This window comes from Neltuma alba, unplaced genomic scaffold (assembly GCF_004799145.2).
Source record: "Neltuma alba isolate B1F8T4 unplaced genomic scaffold, ASM479914v2 tig00012187_pilon, whole genome shotgun sequence".
Taxonomy (NCBI): domain Eukaryota; kingdom Viridiplantae; phylum Streptophyta; class Magnoliopsida; order Fabales; family Fabaceae; genus Neltuma; species Neltuma alba.
Genome location: NW_021636728.1, coordinates 437,528 through 453,310, shown reverse-complemented (window position 1 = coordinate 453,310; position 15,783 = coordinate 437,528). Strand labels below are relative to the sequence as shown.

The window sequence follows — 15,783 nt, the reverse complement described above, 5'->3', positions numbered from 1 at the left end:
AACACATAGTCCGATAAGAACTAAACTCTTTTACTGAATTATTCCAAGCTCACCGATACTAGAGATATTCCAGCCAAAGATATAGAACTCAAGTTCGGATTATGACTCCCCTCCTTAGCAAATAAAATAAGGAGGCGTCACATGTCCTACAGCTCTATTGAATTCCCGGCCAAAGGAAAACATGAAAAAAGGGGCCCTAATAAGTGTCATCCACTGTGCACCAAGTAATGGCATACCACGTGGTAATTTATATCTATACAAATCTCCTTCTATCCTTAGCCTAACAATGCAAAGGTTAGATGCAAATAATATTACATCATAAATACGTTCTCAAGTATATTATTAAAAATAAAATAATAATAAAACTATTTAACTGCAACTCATGATAATTTCATAGCTATTAATATATTTAAATATTGATCATAATTACTAGCAATAAATCTTAATAAAATCAGGTAACATACAAAAATATTTATTTAAAAAAATATAATATTATATTATATGTCAATATGATATAAAAATTAATAAATCCACAATATAATCATACACAATTCACATGTACAAAAAAGAATTTTCAGAGTTACCTAATACTTTTTAGCTTATAAATAATCACACAAAGACTATTCCAAAATTCTCAAGAGTCTACAAAATTACAAATAAATATTTATTAATATAAAACTCAAAACGACTCTAAAATTCTAAGACTATTCTCTAAACCAAAATTACATAAATATATTAATTCTCCCAAATCTAGCCATTTATAATAAATATAATATTATTTTGAAAAATATAATTTACATACAAGGCTATTTAAATTTAACAACTTAAGTAAATATATTTTTACTACCCAAAATCTAAATATTTTATATTAAAATTCTCAATTATTTATTATAGTTTCCTTTAAAATTTTTCCTCAAACCAAAAAACTTCTTTGAATTATAAACAGACCTAAACTTTATTTAATTTCATTAAATTCACAATTTACAATTCTTTAAGCTTTCAAAAATTATTTCAATGATATATCTTTGACATATTCAATATTCAAACCAATTAAAATCTCAATGGTATATTAAATAACTCAAATAAATTATTTAACTTAAATTTAATTGGTAAAAATATTCTATATCTTCGAATAACAAATTTTTCAACTAAAATCTTAATTTAAAATTCTCAAAACAGTCATTGAACAAATATAAACCGATTAAAATTCCTTAACAATGTATTTTTAAATTTTTACGATCATATATTGTCAAAATTCTATATTTACTTCATATTCAAATGATAAAATTTTCTCTAAACATGATAATAAAACTAATAATATAAAGCTCTAAATAAAAATATGTATAATGAAAATTTGATAAAAAGAAGTATCTTTGTGTACCTAAATGATCCCCAAATCTTGTCCTAACCTGTAGATCACGTATTGCAGCTCTTCTCACTCTCTCTTCCTCTTCTCTCACTCTCTTCCTCTTCTCTCACTCTCTTTTTCTCTTCTAAGCTCTCTTCCTCTGGCTTGAAAAAAAATAACCGGGATAAGGGTATTATATAATACCCCCCACATTTAATTCTTTCCACCACCCCTTCCTATTTTCTTCAACCTATATTGTCCCCTATAATTTTTTTCCAACCTGCGTCTTCCCTTTTTCCTTCTTCAATTAATACCATTGCCAATTTTTCCACCTTCATTTACTAGTCTTCCCCAACATTCTTTCTTCATCCGTTCCTTCTTTTCTTTTTCTTCTCTTCATTTAATACTCTTCCCCCTTTTTTCAACCTTATACCACCCTTCTTTCTATTTTCTTTATTCTTCTCATTTACTAGCTTCCAAAAATCTACTTTCAACCAAATGCATAATTCTGTGGAAAGTTGTCTCTTTTTCTTTTAAAAAAAAAGTATGTTATAGACTGGCCCATCTTGATCTAGTCCCAGTCTAATTTCTAGTTTTCCTTCTCTTAAGGAAAAAAAAAACACTATAAATTTTTTGTATGAATTTTTTATGTTATAATATTTGTTTTTAATTGGGTTTCTAGATATAAAAATATTATTAAAAAATTATGCAGAAAGTTTAATTACATAATATAAAAAAGTGTAAAAACAATACTATAAAATAAATATCGTAAAAGAAATATTATATAATGGTTTTATGAATTATTTTATCAAGCAAAGAAATTTTATTGAGATAACACTACAACTTAATAATTGAAAATCACTATTATAAAAAAATTATTATTATTATTAAGTGAATTGAATAATATAATAATAATTCCTAATAAATCAGTTTAAAAAAAAAAAAGATACTATAGAACTGGACGATCCCGTCCTACATCTTGTTTCGGTTCCTGTTCTATTCCATCTTGTAGTTGTCCTATCAAAAAATTTTTTTTTTGTCTCACCCTGAATTGTCCAGGATCAAGACGGGACCATCAGGACGGGACAAGCTGAACACCTCTACCCGTGTTACTGGCTTTACTTGATGGTTGATTTTATTTGAACCATCGAATATGGTACCACATATTTGACAAATTAAAAAAATGTGAATATTTATATTCTCACTGTTTGTTTGAGCTAGTTCCATTTTGGGCTTTTTTTTGGGTTGCTTTCACATGCACGAACAACAATTCACAATTTTTATCAAGTTTTTTTTGCTTATCACTATTCAAAATTTCTTATGAATTTGTCCCAAACGAAAAATAGAACAGAGACAAGAAAATGATTACAATTTTTGAAGACAAAAAGGAATCACACACACACATGTATGCTGTGTTAGTTATTGTTATCATATCCATTTAAATAATGCAATTATATTTTTCTTAAATAAACATCAGTTATGGTGTTTATTAATAATTTATAATAACAATATCTGACATTATACTTATAATTAAATTGTAAAAAAAATAAATAACTCATGGAACTGCACATTACAAATTTTAGTTGATCATTGATCAATCAAACTATGGTGCATTCTGAAAAGTGAAAAGTAAGAAATTGATTAAATATTTCGACATATAATTAAAATTTTCTATTAAATTGAAAATTTTATTGTTATGCTATAATTTTCAGATTATAATTACAAACAGTTCACACACGTGGATTTCTAATTATTATTATATTACATTAAATTATTCTTTTTGTTGAATTGGAAAAAAAATTAATACTTCCTTACACTTGCATCCATCCATCTCAGAGCATTCTCATTATTCTTACATTTTATTATCAGACCTCATACAGCCCCCCCAAAAAAAGAAAAAAAAATCTCTCTGTCTCTGTCTCTTGAGCAGTGTTGAGAAGACTAATTATACATCATTCAAAAAAAATTAATAAGTGAAAGAAATTTAAAATAGTTTTCGCTGTCTATAATTATTAATCATTTTTTAAATATCTCATAATGCATGGAGAAGGACTGTCCAGCTGTCTGATCTAACGACGCAAGGGTAATTAAAAATATTAATTATTTACATGACGGCATTTTTCAAATATCAACAATATTTATATTAAGTCTTTTATATTCTTTATAGCAACTTCTCCAATTAGGCATGATTTTATGTCCTAGTTTTAAAAATATTAGTATTTAATAGTATTTACTTATAAATTCGTATAAAATAAAAAAGGACGTGTAGCCATGGTGATTGGTGAACTTAACATAATCGATATAATGAACTTGCCCTAGGTTTTTTCTTTTACATATAAGTTATTTTTAATAATTCACATTAATAATTAATTTAATTAAAAATATTAAATTTGTCGTAAAATTTAACTTTTTTAATATTATTTTTATTACTTATATTAAACTCCATTATATTAATTTATACTCTCGTCTACTATCGTTGTTAAATATGGGCACACATAAAAATTAATCTTCAAGTCTCTTTAATTTCTTTTATTTTTATTAGGTCTTTATAATTTCATATGTTTTTAATTATATCCCTATAATTTTTTTTGCTTTTTAGTTTCACATGTTTTAAATCAAGTCTGTGCTAGCCTCAGTATTAAACTCACGTCGATTCTTACTATAGCAGAAATTTTAGCCGTGGCACAAGGTTTACACCGTTGCTAGTCAAAAAGGCTTTAGGGAAGTCATTCTTTATTTTGACTGTATTGAAACCATTAATTTGGTTTCACAAGGTTTTTATCAGAAGCACCCGTTTCATGACATTGTAAATGATTCTAGGCGATAGCTAATTGGTCGGTCTTGCCTACGTTTTCGGTTTTTCCTGTATGGAAGACCTTCTTTATACTGACAATTTAGCTAAACTTTCTTATAGTTTAGACAATTCTCTCTGTGTTAATTACTCTTCATCTTTTTAAGAAGAGGCTGATAGTGATGAAAGATTGGCATTGAATAAATAAGACTATAAGGACATGTAGATTCATTTTTCTTAAAGGAAAAATATTTAAATCTCTTTAAAACTATTTAATTCCTTATTAAAAAAATTAAAACCATTCTCTAAAAGATGTCAATATATGATAGGACCGGAGGAAGTTATTTAATACAATAAAGCAGATTAATTATGCAACTAATGAGAACGTACATACAACAACCCTAGAAAAAGGAGAGGGCAGTTTTGAGCACTTAACACGCGCCGATGATTGCGCAACCATTCCCGCCCAAAGTATGGTCAAAAGTACAAATGTCTCAGTCCATTTCTGTCCGTTAGATCATTATATCATCTTTGATCGTATTTCCCTTTTAAGGTTAAGTTCGTAATTTCATTACCAAGGATAATGCCCTTCCCTCTCCCTCGTGCGTCAACTTTTTATCTCTCTCTCTCATCATCGCCACGTGGCTTATTGTCATAATATAAAACCGTTGAATTAAAGGAATTTTAATTTGTGCCTGTACAGACGCTTAAAAAAAAATATTATAAAGTTATTCTTCCATCTGCTCTCCTTAATTTATAAACCTTTTTTAGAAGGAATTTGTTGAGGGGAAAATTACGTACAGGTCCTACAGAAGGTAATTTATTACTCCGAGGTCCCACAAAATGTCAAAATCACTGACAGGTCCCAAGGGACCTCAGAGTAATATTTTCGATTTGTAAAATGACATTACTGCCCCTCATATTCCAGATTCACATTTCCTCTGTCATTGCGATTTACAACCTCAGCAGCGACTATTAACAACCCAATGAGAGGGCGTTAACAACCCTAGCAGTATTCGTTAACAACTTACTTTATAGAATCATATAACCTCCACATAAGAGTAAATTATAACCAAATAATATAATACAACAACTTTAACACTAAAATAGGAAGCTTTTTTATATCATTAAGAATTTTAACTAGATCCAATAATTATAGTAATATTTTAATGCGAAGATCCATTTACAACCTCAACAGTAACTATTAACAACCGAATGAGAGGGCATTAACAACCTAAGCAGTATCCGTTAACAACTTACTTTATAGAATCATATAACCTCCATATAAGTGTAAATTATAACCAAATAGTATAATACAACAACTGTAACACTAAAATGGGAAGCTTTTTGATATAATTAAGAATTTTAACTAAACCCAATAGGATTATAGCAACATTTTAATGCGAAGATCCATTTACAACCTCAATGGTGAGTATTAATAACCCAAAGAGAGCTGTTGACAATTTAGGCAGTATCTGTTAACAACTGACTTTATAGGATAATATAACCTCTAACAACTGTATAAGATTAACTTTAAAACTATTTAGTTATAATTTAGTTAGTTATAGTTAGAAATTATATTATCCGATAAAGTTAGTTGTTAACAGACACTGCTAAGGTTGTTAACAGTTCTCCTTAGGTTATTAATACTTACTGTTGAGGTTGTAAATGGATTTTCACATTAAAATGTTGTTATAATCCTATTGGGTTTAGTTAAAATTCTTAATGATATAAAAAAGCTTCCCATTTTAGTGTTAAAGTTGTTGTATTATACTATTTGGTTATAATTTACTCTTATGCGGATGTTATATAATTCTATAAAGTAAGTTGTTAACGGATACTGCTTAAGTTGTTAATGCCCTCTCATTCGGTTGTTAATAGTCGCTGTTAAAGTTGTAAATGGATCTTCGCATTAAAATATTACTATAATCCTATTGGATCTAGTTAAAATTCTTAATGATATAAAAAAGCTTCCCATTTTAGTGTTAAAGTTGTTGTATTATACTATTTGGTTATAATTTACTCTTATGTGGAGGTTATATGATTCTATAAAGTAAGTTGTTAACGGATACTGCTAGGGTTGTTAACGCCCTCTCATTGGGTTGTTAATAGTCACTGCTGAGGTTGTAAATCGCAATGACAGAGGAAATGTGAATCTGGAATATGAGGGGCAGTAATGTCATTTTACAAATCGAAAATATTACTCTGAGATCCCTTGGGACCTGTCAGTGATTTTGACATTTCGTGGGACCTCAGAGTAATAAATTACCTTTTGTGGGACCTGTACGTAATTTTCCCTTTGTTGAGGGTGGGTGGGATGATAAACTCAAATGTTCAGTACCCTATTCATAATATATAAAATTATTTTAAATTTCAAATTAAATTATGTGGTTTATAGTTTTATAGTGAATTTCACTAATAAAAATATTATATTTAGATAAAAATAGAATTCTATAAACTTATACAATCAAGCCTAATTCCCTTTCACGTGACTTTTACATATTTATTAAATAAATATTAAAATAAAATCATCTACACAAAATATTTGTGAGTTTATTTTCCAAATTTAATAAATTACAAATTTATTTATAATTCTAAATAATTCGATATTTCTGGATGAGATTAATTCTTAGAATGTTATTGATAAAAAAAATTATATTAATAAAACAACTCCTATGAGAATATGACAATAATGGTTCAACTTAACTTCATGTCAAATAGATCAATAACATAACATACATTCTCTCTTCTAGCTTTTCTGTTAAAGAAAATGTGTTAGTTTTTTTTTTTTTTTTTCCCAAAATGTGTCTACTGCGTGAGGTATTTACATTTAGTATTTAGTAATATTTTGAACATATTTTCAATAATAAGAAGATCTGTGTGTTTAGTGAAAAATTATAAATTTAAAAAATAAAATAAATTAAAATATTATATTTATAATCAAAATAAATTTATGGAGGAATAGTTTTTAAAGATAAAAATAATTACGTGCCACTATAATAATTGTGATATGGAGTGGGGAACAACTTCTACATGCCAACGCAATAAGGTGCATGTCAAGGCCACTACCCCAACCTAATAAGTACCTACTGCCCTTCCATTTATACTAAGGCCTCCATATCCTACGATAATCATATCAAAATATCAGTGAGCAGGCTCAACCTCCACCGTCTGATCGAGCCCCCATCACTTGTGATTAGCCTCAGTTGTAGGTTAGTATAATCTCATTTAGCTCTTTCAAAGAGTCAACAACAAAACTGAAGATTTTTAAAGACTAGTAAATTTCCAGTCGTGCAGGAGAAAGGCTTGCTCTGCAAAAAGTGCAGACACGTCCCTGTGAATTCTCTCGTTCTTGCTTTCATGGAGCTCTGAAGAAAGCGACCGTAAAGAAGAAGGCGATCGAGGAGAGTAAGAGAGAGAGTCAAGGAACAGAGCACAATGCGGAGATATCTCCTGTTATGGATGATCATCTTCTGCTTGGATTTTACTCTCTGTTTCTCTCGTCCAGGACGAGGTGAGCTTCGGTTTCGTAATGTATGTTCTGGTGGATGCTTGAAAGTTTTAGTTAGAATCTCTGTTCATTGTTTCAATTGAGTTTGTGTGAAACGTGTGTAGTTTTGGATGGAATTTATGCTTGATTTTGATTTGATCGAACGTTGGAATACATGTTCTGCTGTTGCGTGTGGATTAAAACTTCGCGTGGTTGAGTGATGAATGGAATGCCGAGGGAAATTGAGAAGGGAAAATAAGTTGCCGCCTTCGCTCTCTCAATTTTTGTTGTTTTATCTGTTTTGTTAGACTTTGAATTATAATGCCTATTTGATTCGGTCTTTCTTCTGACAATTCGCTGTAGGAAAGGTAAAGGTATGAACGAAGCAACTTTTTCCTTTTTCTTTTTTGGTTTTAAAATTTAAACCATTTAAAAAGCTAAGTTCCGATTGTATATTCGAACAAAACGTAACAATGAAAAATAAACGGTCAACAAACTCATGAACTTAGCTTACCATTTTCTTAAGTTATAATGGTGACTACGGAATTTGGATTGCTGAAAGAATAATTTTCTCTTGGAAATAGAAAACTTTTGTCGGAATTTCTAACCATTTATATCCATGAGATTATTTTTTTCAGTCGAGAAAGCCTTTTTTAACAGCATTCTAAGTGATAACGGGTGTGCTGTTTTGAGTGAGTTCACTGGGGCTCTTGATCGTAATTTGTGGATACTTGCAAACATCTTGCACGGACCGTTGCCCGTAATTTGACATTGCGGCAGAGATGTTATTACCTTTCACTTTTGCAATATATTGACGATCAAAGTAATGCCAATTCTACCTTGAAGGGGCAATTCCTATATGATGGTTGCGATTTTCTTTGTAAATATACTCTTTGGAATATTGACCCCCCCTCCCATCTGTCATCCTTCTCTTCCCGGCCAAAAGAGGGCTCAAAATTCTGACATTTCTAAATCATTGCAGCACCATTTGCTATGCGCATAAGCTGTGGAGCTCAACAGGATTCTCAAACAAAACCGACAAAAACCCGCTGGCGTAAGGACTTCGGATATACTGGAGGAATAGCCGCTAATGGAACACGTCCAAGCTACATCTCCCCTCCGCTTAGAAGCCTCCGCTATTTCCCGTTGTCCGAAGGTCCTCAAAATTGCTACAACATTAATGGTGTGCCAAAGGGGCACTACTCAATCAGGATCTTCTTTGGAATTGTTTTACAACACAGTGTTATGAATGAACCACTTTTTGATATCTCGATTGATGGCACCCAAATTCATTCTTTAAAACCAGGTTGGACCAATGAGGATGATCAAGTATTTTCAGAAGCTCTCGTGTTTCTCACTAATGGTTCTGTTTCTGTCTGTTTTCATAGCACGGGTCATGGAGATCCAGCAATCCTTTCAATTGAGATTCTTGAAATTGATGAAAAAGCTTATTATTTTGGTCCACAATGGGGTCAAGAGATAATGCTTAGAACAGTTAAAAGACTGAGTTGTGGTTATGGACAGTCAAAATTTGACATTGATTACAACGGGGATCCCTGGGGAGGGGACAGATTTTGGAAACACATTCAAACTTTCGGTCAGGGTTCTGATCAACCGAGATCTGTTGAGAATAAGATAAAAAATGCTTCACTGCCACCAAACTTCTATCCAGAATCCCTTTATCAATCAGCACTCGTTAGTACCGATAGTCAGCCTGATTTAACATATACGATGGATGTGGATCCCAACAGAAACTACTCTATTTGGTTACATTTTGCAGAGATTGATAATTCCGTGACAGCTGCAGGGCAAAGAGTGTTTGACGTAATGATTAATGGTCATGTTGTCCTCAGAGATGTAGACATTATAAATATGAGTGGGGATCGTTATTCTGCTCTTGTGCTCAATGCAACCGTTTCTGTTGATGGGAGGACTTTGACAATAACCTTGCGCCCAACAGGAGATAGCCATGCCATAATCAGTGCCATCGAGATATTTGAGATTATTATGACCGAATCGACAACTTTATCAGAGGAAGGTACTTACGATGAATCTGGCTTTTACATTTTCTGAATCAAGAATTGAATAATCCTTAACATTTTATTTGCATCTTAAGATATTACATAGATAGCTATAGTTTTTAGTGCCTGAAATCAAGTTACATTATCAGGCTACAATTCACTTAAAAAATGAATCATATCATGGTATATGGTTTTCTTAAAAAATGAATTATATAATATTACAGAACGGTGTGTGGTATTTATTACTGATTAAGGAAACTTGGTTGAATCTACTGAAAACAACGGCTTTGCAGTCTCCACATGCAATTTGAATGTCTCAGGTATTTGACAAGTGAGCAATAGCATAGTATCGCATTCATAGATAGAGTTTATATTATTCATGCCAAATTGTACAGTTTGCGGCTGTCATTTTTCTCTTAACAATTAATACATCACTAATGTGTATTTTAATGGGTCTATGGTCTATATGGAAAGGACAACAGGAACTGGTGTCTTAAATATACTGGAATGATACTTGATACTTTTGAAGGGGTTTTCATGCTTGTCAGTTCTCTTTTCCTTCTCTGATCTCTATTGTAGTTTACAAACTCCCCACTATCAGAAACGAAGCTTGCTTTATGATATTGAGTCATTTATATATTCTCTGATTCACCTGCTATCAATTGCATTCTGGCAAATATGTCTTCTAGTTAGGGCTTTACAAACATTGAAGGCGGCTTTGGGGCTTCCGTCCAGATTTGGGTGGAATGGTGATCCGTGTGTTCCTCAAGAGCATCCATGGACCGGGGCAGATTGCCTATTAAACAAAAGTATTGGCAAATGGGTCATTGATGGACTGTAATATTCTATTATCCTTATGTTTATGCTTTCATTATATATCTGAATGTATGGTAGCAATGAATGTCACCTCTCTTATTAAATATTTTATTAGATTTTTTTTTCAATTCTATTTTTGTCTCTATTACTAAAATTTCCAACCACATTTTCAGCATCGGAGCTTTCAAAACAAGGAAGTTGGTTAGTTTCTGCATAAAAAGTTTAGAAAACTTCGTGTATGCACTAAGTTCGTAATTGCGTCTCTATAATTTTACAATTTCTTAATCTTGTTTGTATCATTAAACCTCTGCTGGTGTTCAAATATTTCATGACATGGCCAACTGCACGCCATTTTGGCACTTTGGATATGCATGGTTCATGCTCACCAAATCAAGACAATTTAAACTATAGGGACCAAATAACTTTCTTTTTTTGTTTGGTTTTTCAAATTATGGAGACAGAATTACTAATATTTAAACTGTAGGCATCACATTGAAAATTGAGTTAAACTATTGGGATCAATAGACTAATTTGGCCAAATACATGTTTCAGCTCTTCAGGCATGCGTTTGTTCACTCCTCTGGGATTAAAAGAAGTGTAAATTTTGCTAAAGTTCCTGATATCAACTGTTGTTCCCTATACAAGAAAATAATTATCACATTGAGCCTCCCCCTTTCCTTAAATTCTTTGGGGCTCTGCTTCTATGTGAAACCATCATGAAGATGATTGTTCATTTGTCAGTGAAAGTTGAACTTGAATGCTTTATTGAATAATGTAATATCAATGTCTTGGTTATTTACTGTGCTTGCCTATTCATGGACAGTGATCTTAACAATCAAGGTCTGAAGGGTTTCTTGCCGAATGACACATCCAGACTGCAAAACCTAAACACCTTGTGAGTTCGTGATAGTTTCCTCAGCAATTCATGAGGATAGTTGTGATTGTTTATGTAAATGCATAGATGTATCATTTATATTTGATGCATTGATTAGTCTGGGATATTTATACCCTGCTCTTGTAGGCCTTGATCCAATAACAGGTAAAAAATATTGGTTTTTGTGTAATTTGTTTGACCACCTGATTTTCCCCATTGTGAATTGATTATTTCTTGAGAAATAGAGAGCAAGGAGGGTTTTGACATAATTTTCATGTTTGTGACTTGTTACAATCATGCGCTGTAGGAATTTGAGCGGAAACAGCATTCATGGAGCTATTCCCTCCACACTTGGAGCAATTACTAGTTTGGAAGTTCTGTAAGTGCACCTAGTATTTTTGATCCAATGTTCTTTGATTGTCTGTGAACAACTCTCAATACTTAGAGCAGCACTTGTAAACAAACCTGTAGCACTTGTGCTATTAGCTACTAAATGTATAATAAATACTCCTCTGGTCCTAAATATAAGGCCCATTTTATATTTAGGATTGGAGGAGTGATTGACAGCTAGTCTTTATTTTTTACTATCGAAGTACATTTTCTGGCTCTATGGGAAGTAGTCCATAACACTCGGAGATGAGAGGAGTAAGGGAAAGGAACAGGGATGAACCCAATTATATTTTATAAAGGAAAAGAATAACCTATGGGCTAACAAAAATAAAATTAAACAGGTTTTCATGTATAGAATAGTAGAATGCAGGGGGCACTGAGGAAAGAGGAAAGAGAATGAGCTTGGTCACTGACTTCAGCAATTGTTTAGAATTTATTAGCCAAGGTTGTGTAGTAGTAAAGAGCTAAAGAGGACAATGATCTTGATGGTGACTCTGGCTCTGGTTTGTGGGTGGCTAGCTCATAATTAATGTTTTTGTTACAATAGGACAGTCAGTGGTCATTTGTTTGAACCTTTGAGGAAGATCTCCTGAAAAGTGGGTGGAGTTGAACATTGACACCTGAAAAAGATGCTGCGGGTAATATTACGGAGGGGATTTATATTCTCCTCTCCCTTGGCTTTGCTTCCATCTGAAAGAAGAGAAAAGGGAATCAGTTATGTATAAGTGGTTTAGAGACGTCATACAGATGCGATTCACTCTTCTATTACAGTAAAGACCTCTTCCACTTTTCTCTGTCTAGTAAACAAGTAAAACACCTATTAGGGTCGATGATTGGGACTCCTGCAAGGGGCAGCCCGCCACTATTATTTAATGTGGTACTGGTTCTCTTCTTACAAGCCAGTTCTGGGGATGTGTTCCTCACATTTGCTTAGTTATCAGCCTTAGTTATGTATGAATTTACCGGGAGAAAATATAATGCACATTTATTTAGTTGTATTTACCTTATTATCTTTGTCCACATAGAAGTTGGGTTGTGGATTAATGCTAGTCCAATCCCCTCTTAATTTCTATCATGAGAATCAACTCTAAGCTGTAGAGATCAAGGAATCTATAGCATGATCCAAGGAACAAGATATGCCAGCATATCTTGGCTTAAGCTGCCATGCAATCATTTACTGTGCTTATCTTGGATTAATGTAGTCACTCGCAAGATGCAAAAGGTTTAAAAATCTCAAATTTTCAGCTAAGTGATGAGAACTCGAAGTTAGACTTCACTTTTTAAACACTGATGTGTGGGGTGGACACTTTATTCCATTATTAGTTTATCCTGGCTTAAGATGCCACGCAATGTCATTCTGGGTGTGATGCACTAATGCAGGGACCTGTCCTACAACCTCTTCAATGGATCAATTCCAGAAAGCCTTGGGCAGTTGACTTCTTTACAAAGATTGTGAGTTTCTCTAGGCTGTAGCAAACCCGAAAGATGAATGAGCTGATAAGTCTGACTTAAAAGGTCTTTATGCAGGAATCTTAATGGAAACTCCCTGTCTGGAAGAGTCCCTGAAGCACTTGGAGGAAGGCTTTTGCATAGAGCTAGCTTCAAGTATGTATTCAACGATTTAGTGCCTCTTTGACATGTTTTAAGTTTTTGTATTTCAAAAATTAATTTTTCTTACAACGAAGTTCTCAAAAAGTGTTGCAATGAAGTAGCAGTTAGTGTTGTGGCTCAAAAAGAAAAAGTGGTTAGCATTTGGTGATACCAAAAATGCATGCTTTGCTGTCAAATTACTTAAAATTACATATTTAAAATACTTCAGCAATTGATACTTATTGAACTGAAATTTAATTTCATCCATTGTGACTATATAATTAAGTTTTAAACTTATATCTGGACACAATGTACAGATTAAATCACAGTAAATATAAAAAGAATTCCGGCTAAAATACTTATAAAACCTGCATTATAAATTTGATTATAATGAAAAGAGTAAGAAGAAATAGAACGTTTGGATTGAAAACATATCCATATCTTGCCATCTTGGCCAGAAAACCAAAAAGCCAAGACAGGCGCATCTCATAAACATAAGCGATTTTTTCCTTGTCCACAGGCCAAGCGGGCTTTTAATATCTGGTTTAGAAGCTTTAAACTAGACTTCATGGATATGAACACAAGAAAATGAATTATCACATGTCCGTGCTATTTGTCTGAATTATCCTTTCTTTGCTGGGCAATAACTGTTGCTAAAATCTGTGCCATGCATGTGGATTCTACAGTTTCACTGACAACCCAGGTCTGTGTGGTATCCCCGGATTACCCACATGCGGAACTCACCTTTCTGCTGGCGCTAAAGTTGGCATTGGCTTAGGTGTTTGCTTTGCATTTCTATGTCTTGTTACCTGTTCAGTTTGTTGGTGGAAAAGGCGGCAAAATATTCTCCGAGCTAAGCAAATTGCTGGTAACACATTCAACATTTATGCATTATACTATCAAATCATTATACCTATGATGTCTTCATGCAATTGAAATCCCCGTGGCACCTCATTTAGGAAGGTTATCATAGTACTTTAATTCAAATTATGACTTTTGGATCTGATGTAAAATTCGAATTCCAGGTAACGGAAAGAGATTAACTCGAGCACAAAAAAACTTAAGAAACATTAGAAGTTAGTACTATTGTGAGTCTATGAATATATGTTAGCAGTTAAGTGAGATAGAGATACATGTATCATATATGTGTTCAATGTGATACACGTATCACACTGCAATACCTGTATCTTGCCTCTTTTTTTTAAATATATCTGAAACACTTACATAAAACTCAACTTTTTATATTATCTATTCTTCATGTATTAACTTTATTAATATACATATGATTTATATAATACGCATCTGCAGCAGTATTTTAGAATTTTAAAAATTGCCACATCTCATGTATTATATCTTGTCATATTTAATATAAATTCTCGTACATGCAAGTTTATTCTCTTGATTACCTCTTGCAGCAAGGGCAGCTCCATATGCAAAAGCAAGGACCCATTTATCTGATATCCAGTTGACAAAGCATCATCCCCACCCCCACCACCACCATCACCACCACCACCACCATCATGGTAATTCCCGCACTGCAGCTGAGAACGGCCCTATATTGCTATCATGATCTCATCTCATCCTTTTCATACATCGTCAGCTCCAAGTATTACTCTATCTCCTCACTCCCATATTTTTTTCCCCTCCCAAATCCAAGAAACTCCCTCCTATATTGGCTGATCATGTGACATCTAGGTAGAAATCTTGAATACTATGTTCTTTTGATCATAAGGCCAGAGTTTCTTGACTTGAGCTCGCTGAATTCCCTAATATTTTAAACAGGCTGAGAACGCACACACTGCCATTTTGTAAATCAGAAAATTTTGCACATTGCCTTTGTTCACTTGTTTGCTTTTCTTTGTATGGTTTAACTTTGTTAAGGGATTTTTTTTTTTTGGGAAAGACGGTGTTACAAAACGAAGGACTACACTGATAGAAATCACAGTGTTCAGTTTGTAAGAGATGGATTTTCATTATATAGGCTGGGCTGTACTTCAACTAATAATACTAGATTTATTTCCACTATGGATGTCTTGTAACAGTGTAGTTATTCATAATTTGATGTTGAGGGAAGCTATGTAACTAACTAAGGAAACTGAAATTTAATTTCTTAGCTATGGAAAAGAAGCCATTATAATGAAGTTGCATGCATCTTTTTTCCCGATGCCAGAAGGATCCCCTGCATTTAGGAGTACATGTATGGAATGCAGTTAAACAGAGATTTAAAAACTACTTTGATATGGGAGTACTGAAGCATCAGATTGAAATGGGTTTTTCTTGTTTGTTCTACCAGCATGCACGTGGCACTCTTGGCGATTTCTGAGTTTGTTCTCATATATTAGCCTATAAATGATGGATTAACACTCTGCAATTTCAATTGCAATTTTAAATACTCCTGCAGTCCTAAATGTAAAACATTACAAAATGAGTCTTATTTTTAGGATTAAAGAGTGTACCTCTTTA

General features: G+C 32.6%; 1 protein-coding gene across 1 annotated transcript; it reads left to right on the top strand.

Annotated features, from left to right (window-relative positions):
• Positions 1-7,412: 7,412 nt before the first annotated feature.
• Positions 7,413-15,218, top strand: LOC114724407 (receptor-like protein 4). The gene is made up of 9 exons (XM_028910754.1): positions 7,413-7,653; positions 8,612-9,667; positions 10,340-10,487; positions 11,290-11,361; positions 11,648-11,719; positions 13,111-13,182; positions 13,258-13,335; positions 14,007-14,188; positions 14,736-15,218. Exons 1-9 carry the CDS (start codon positions 7,578-7,580, stop codon positions 14,888-14,890), a joined length of 1,911 nt encoding a protein of 636 aa, XP_028766587.1. The 5' UTR covers positions 7,413-7,577; the 3' UTR covers positions 14,891-15,218.
• The last annotated feature ends 565 nt before the right edge of the window (positions 15,219-15,783 follow it).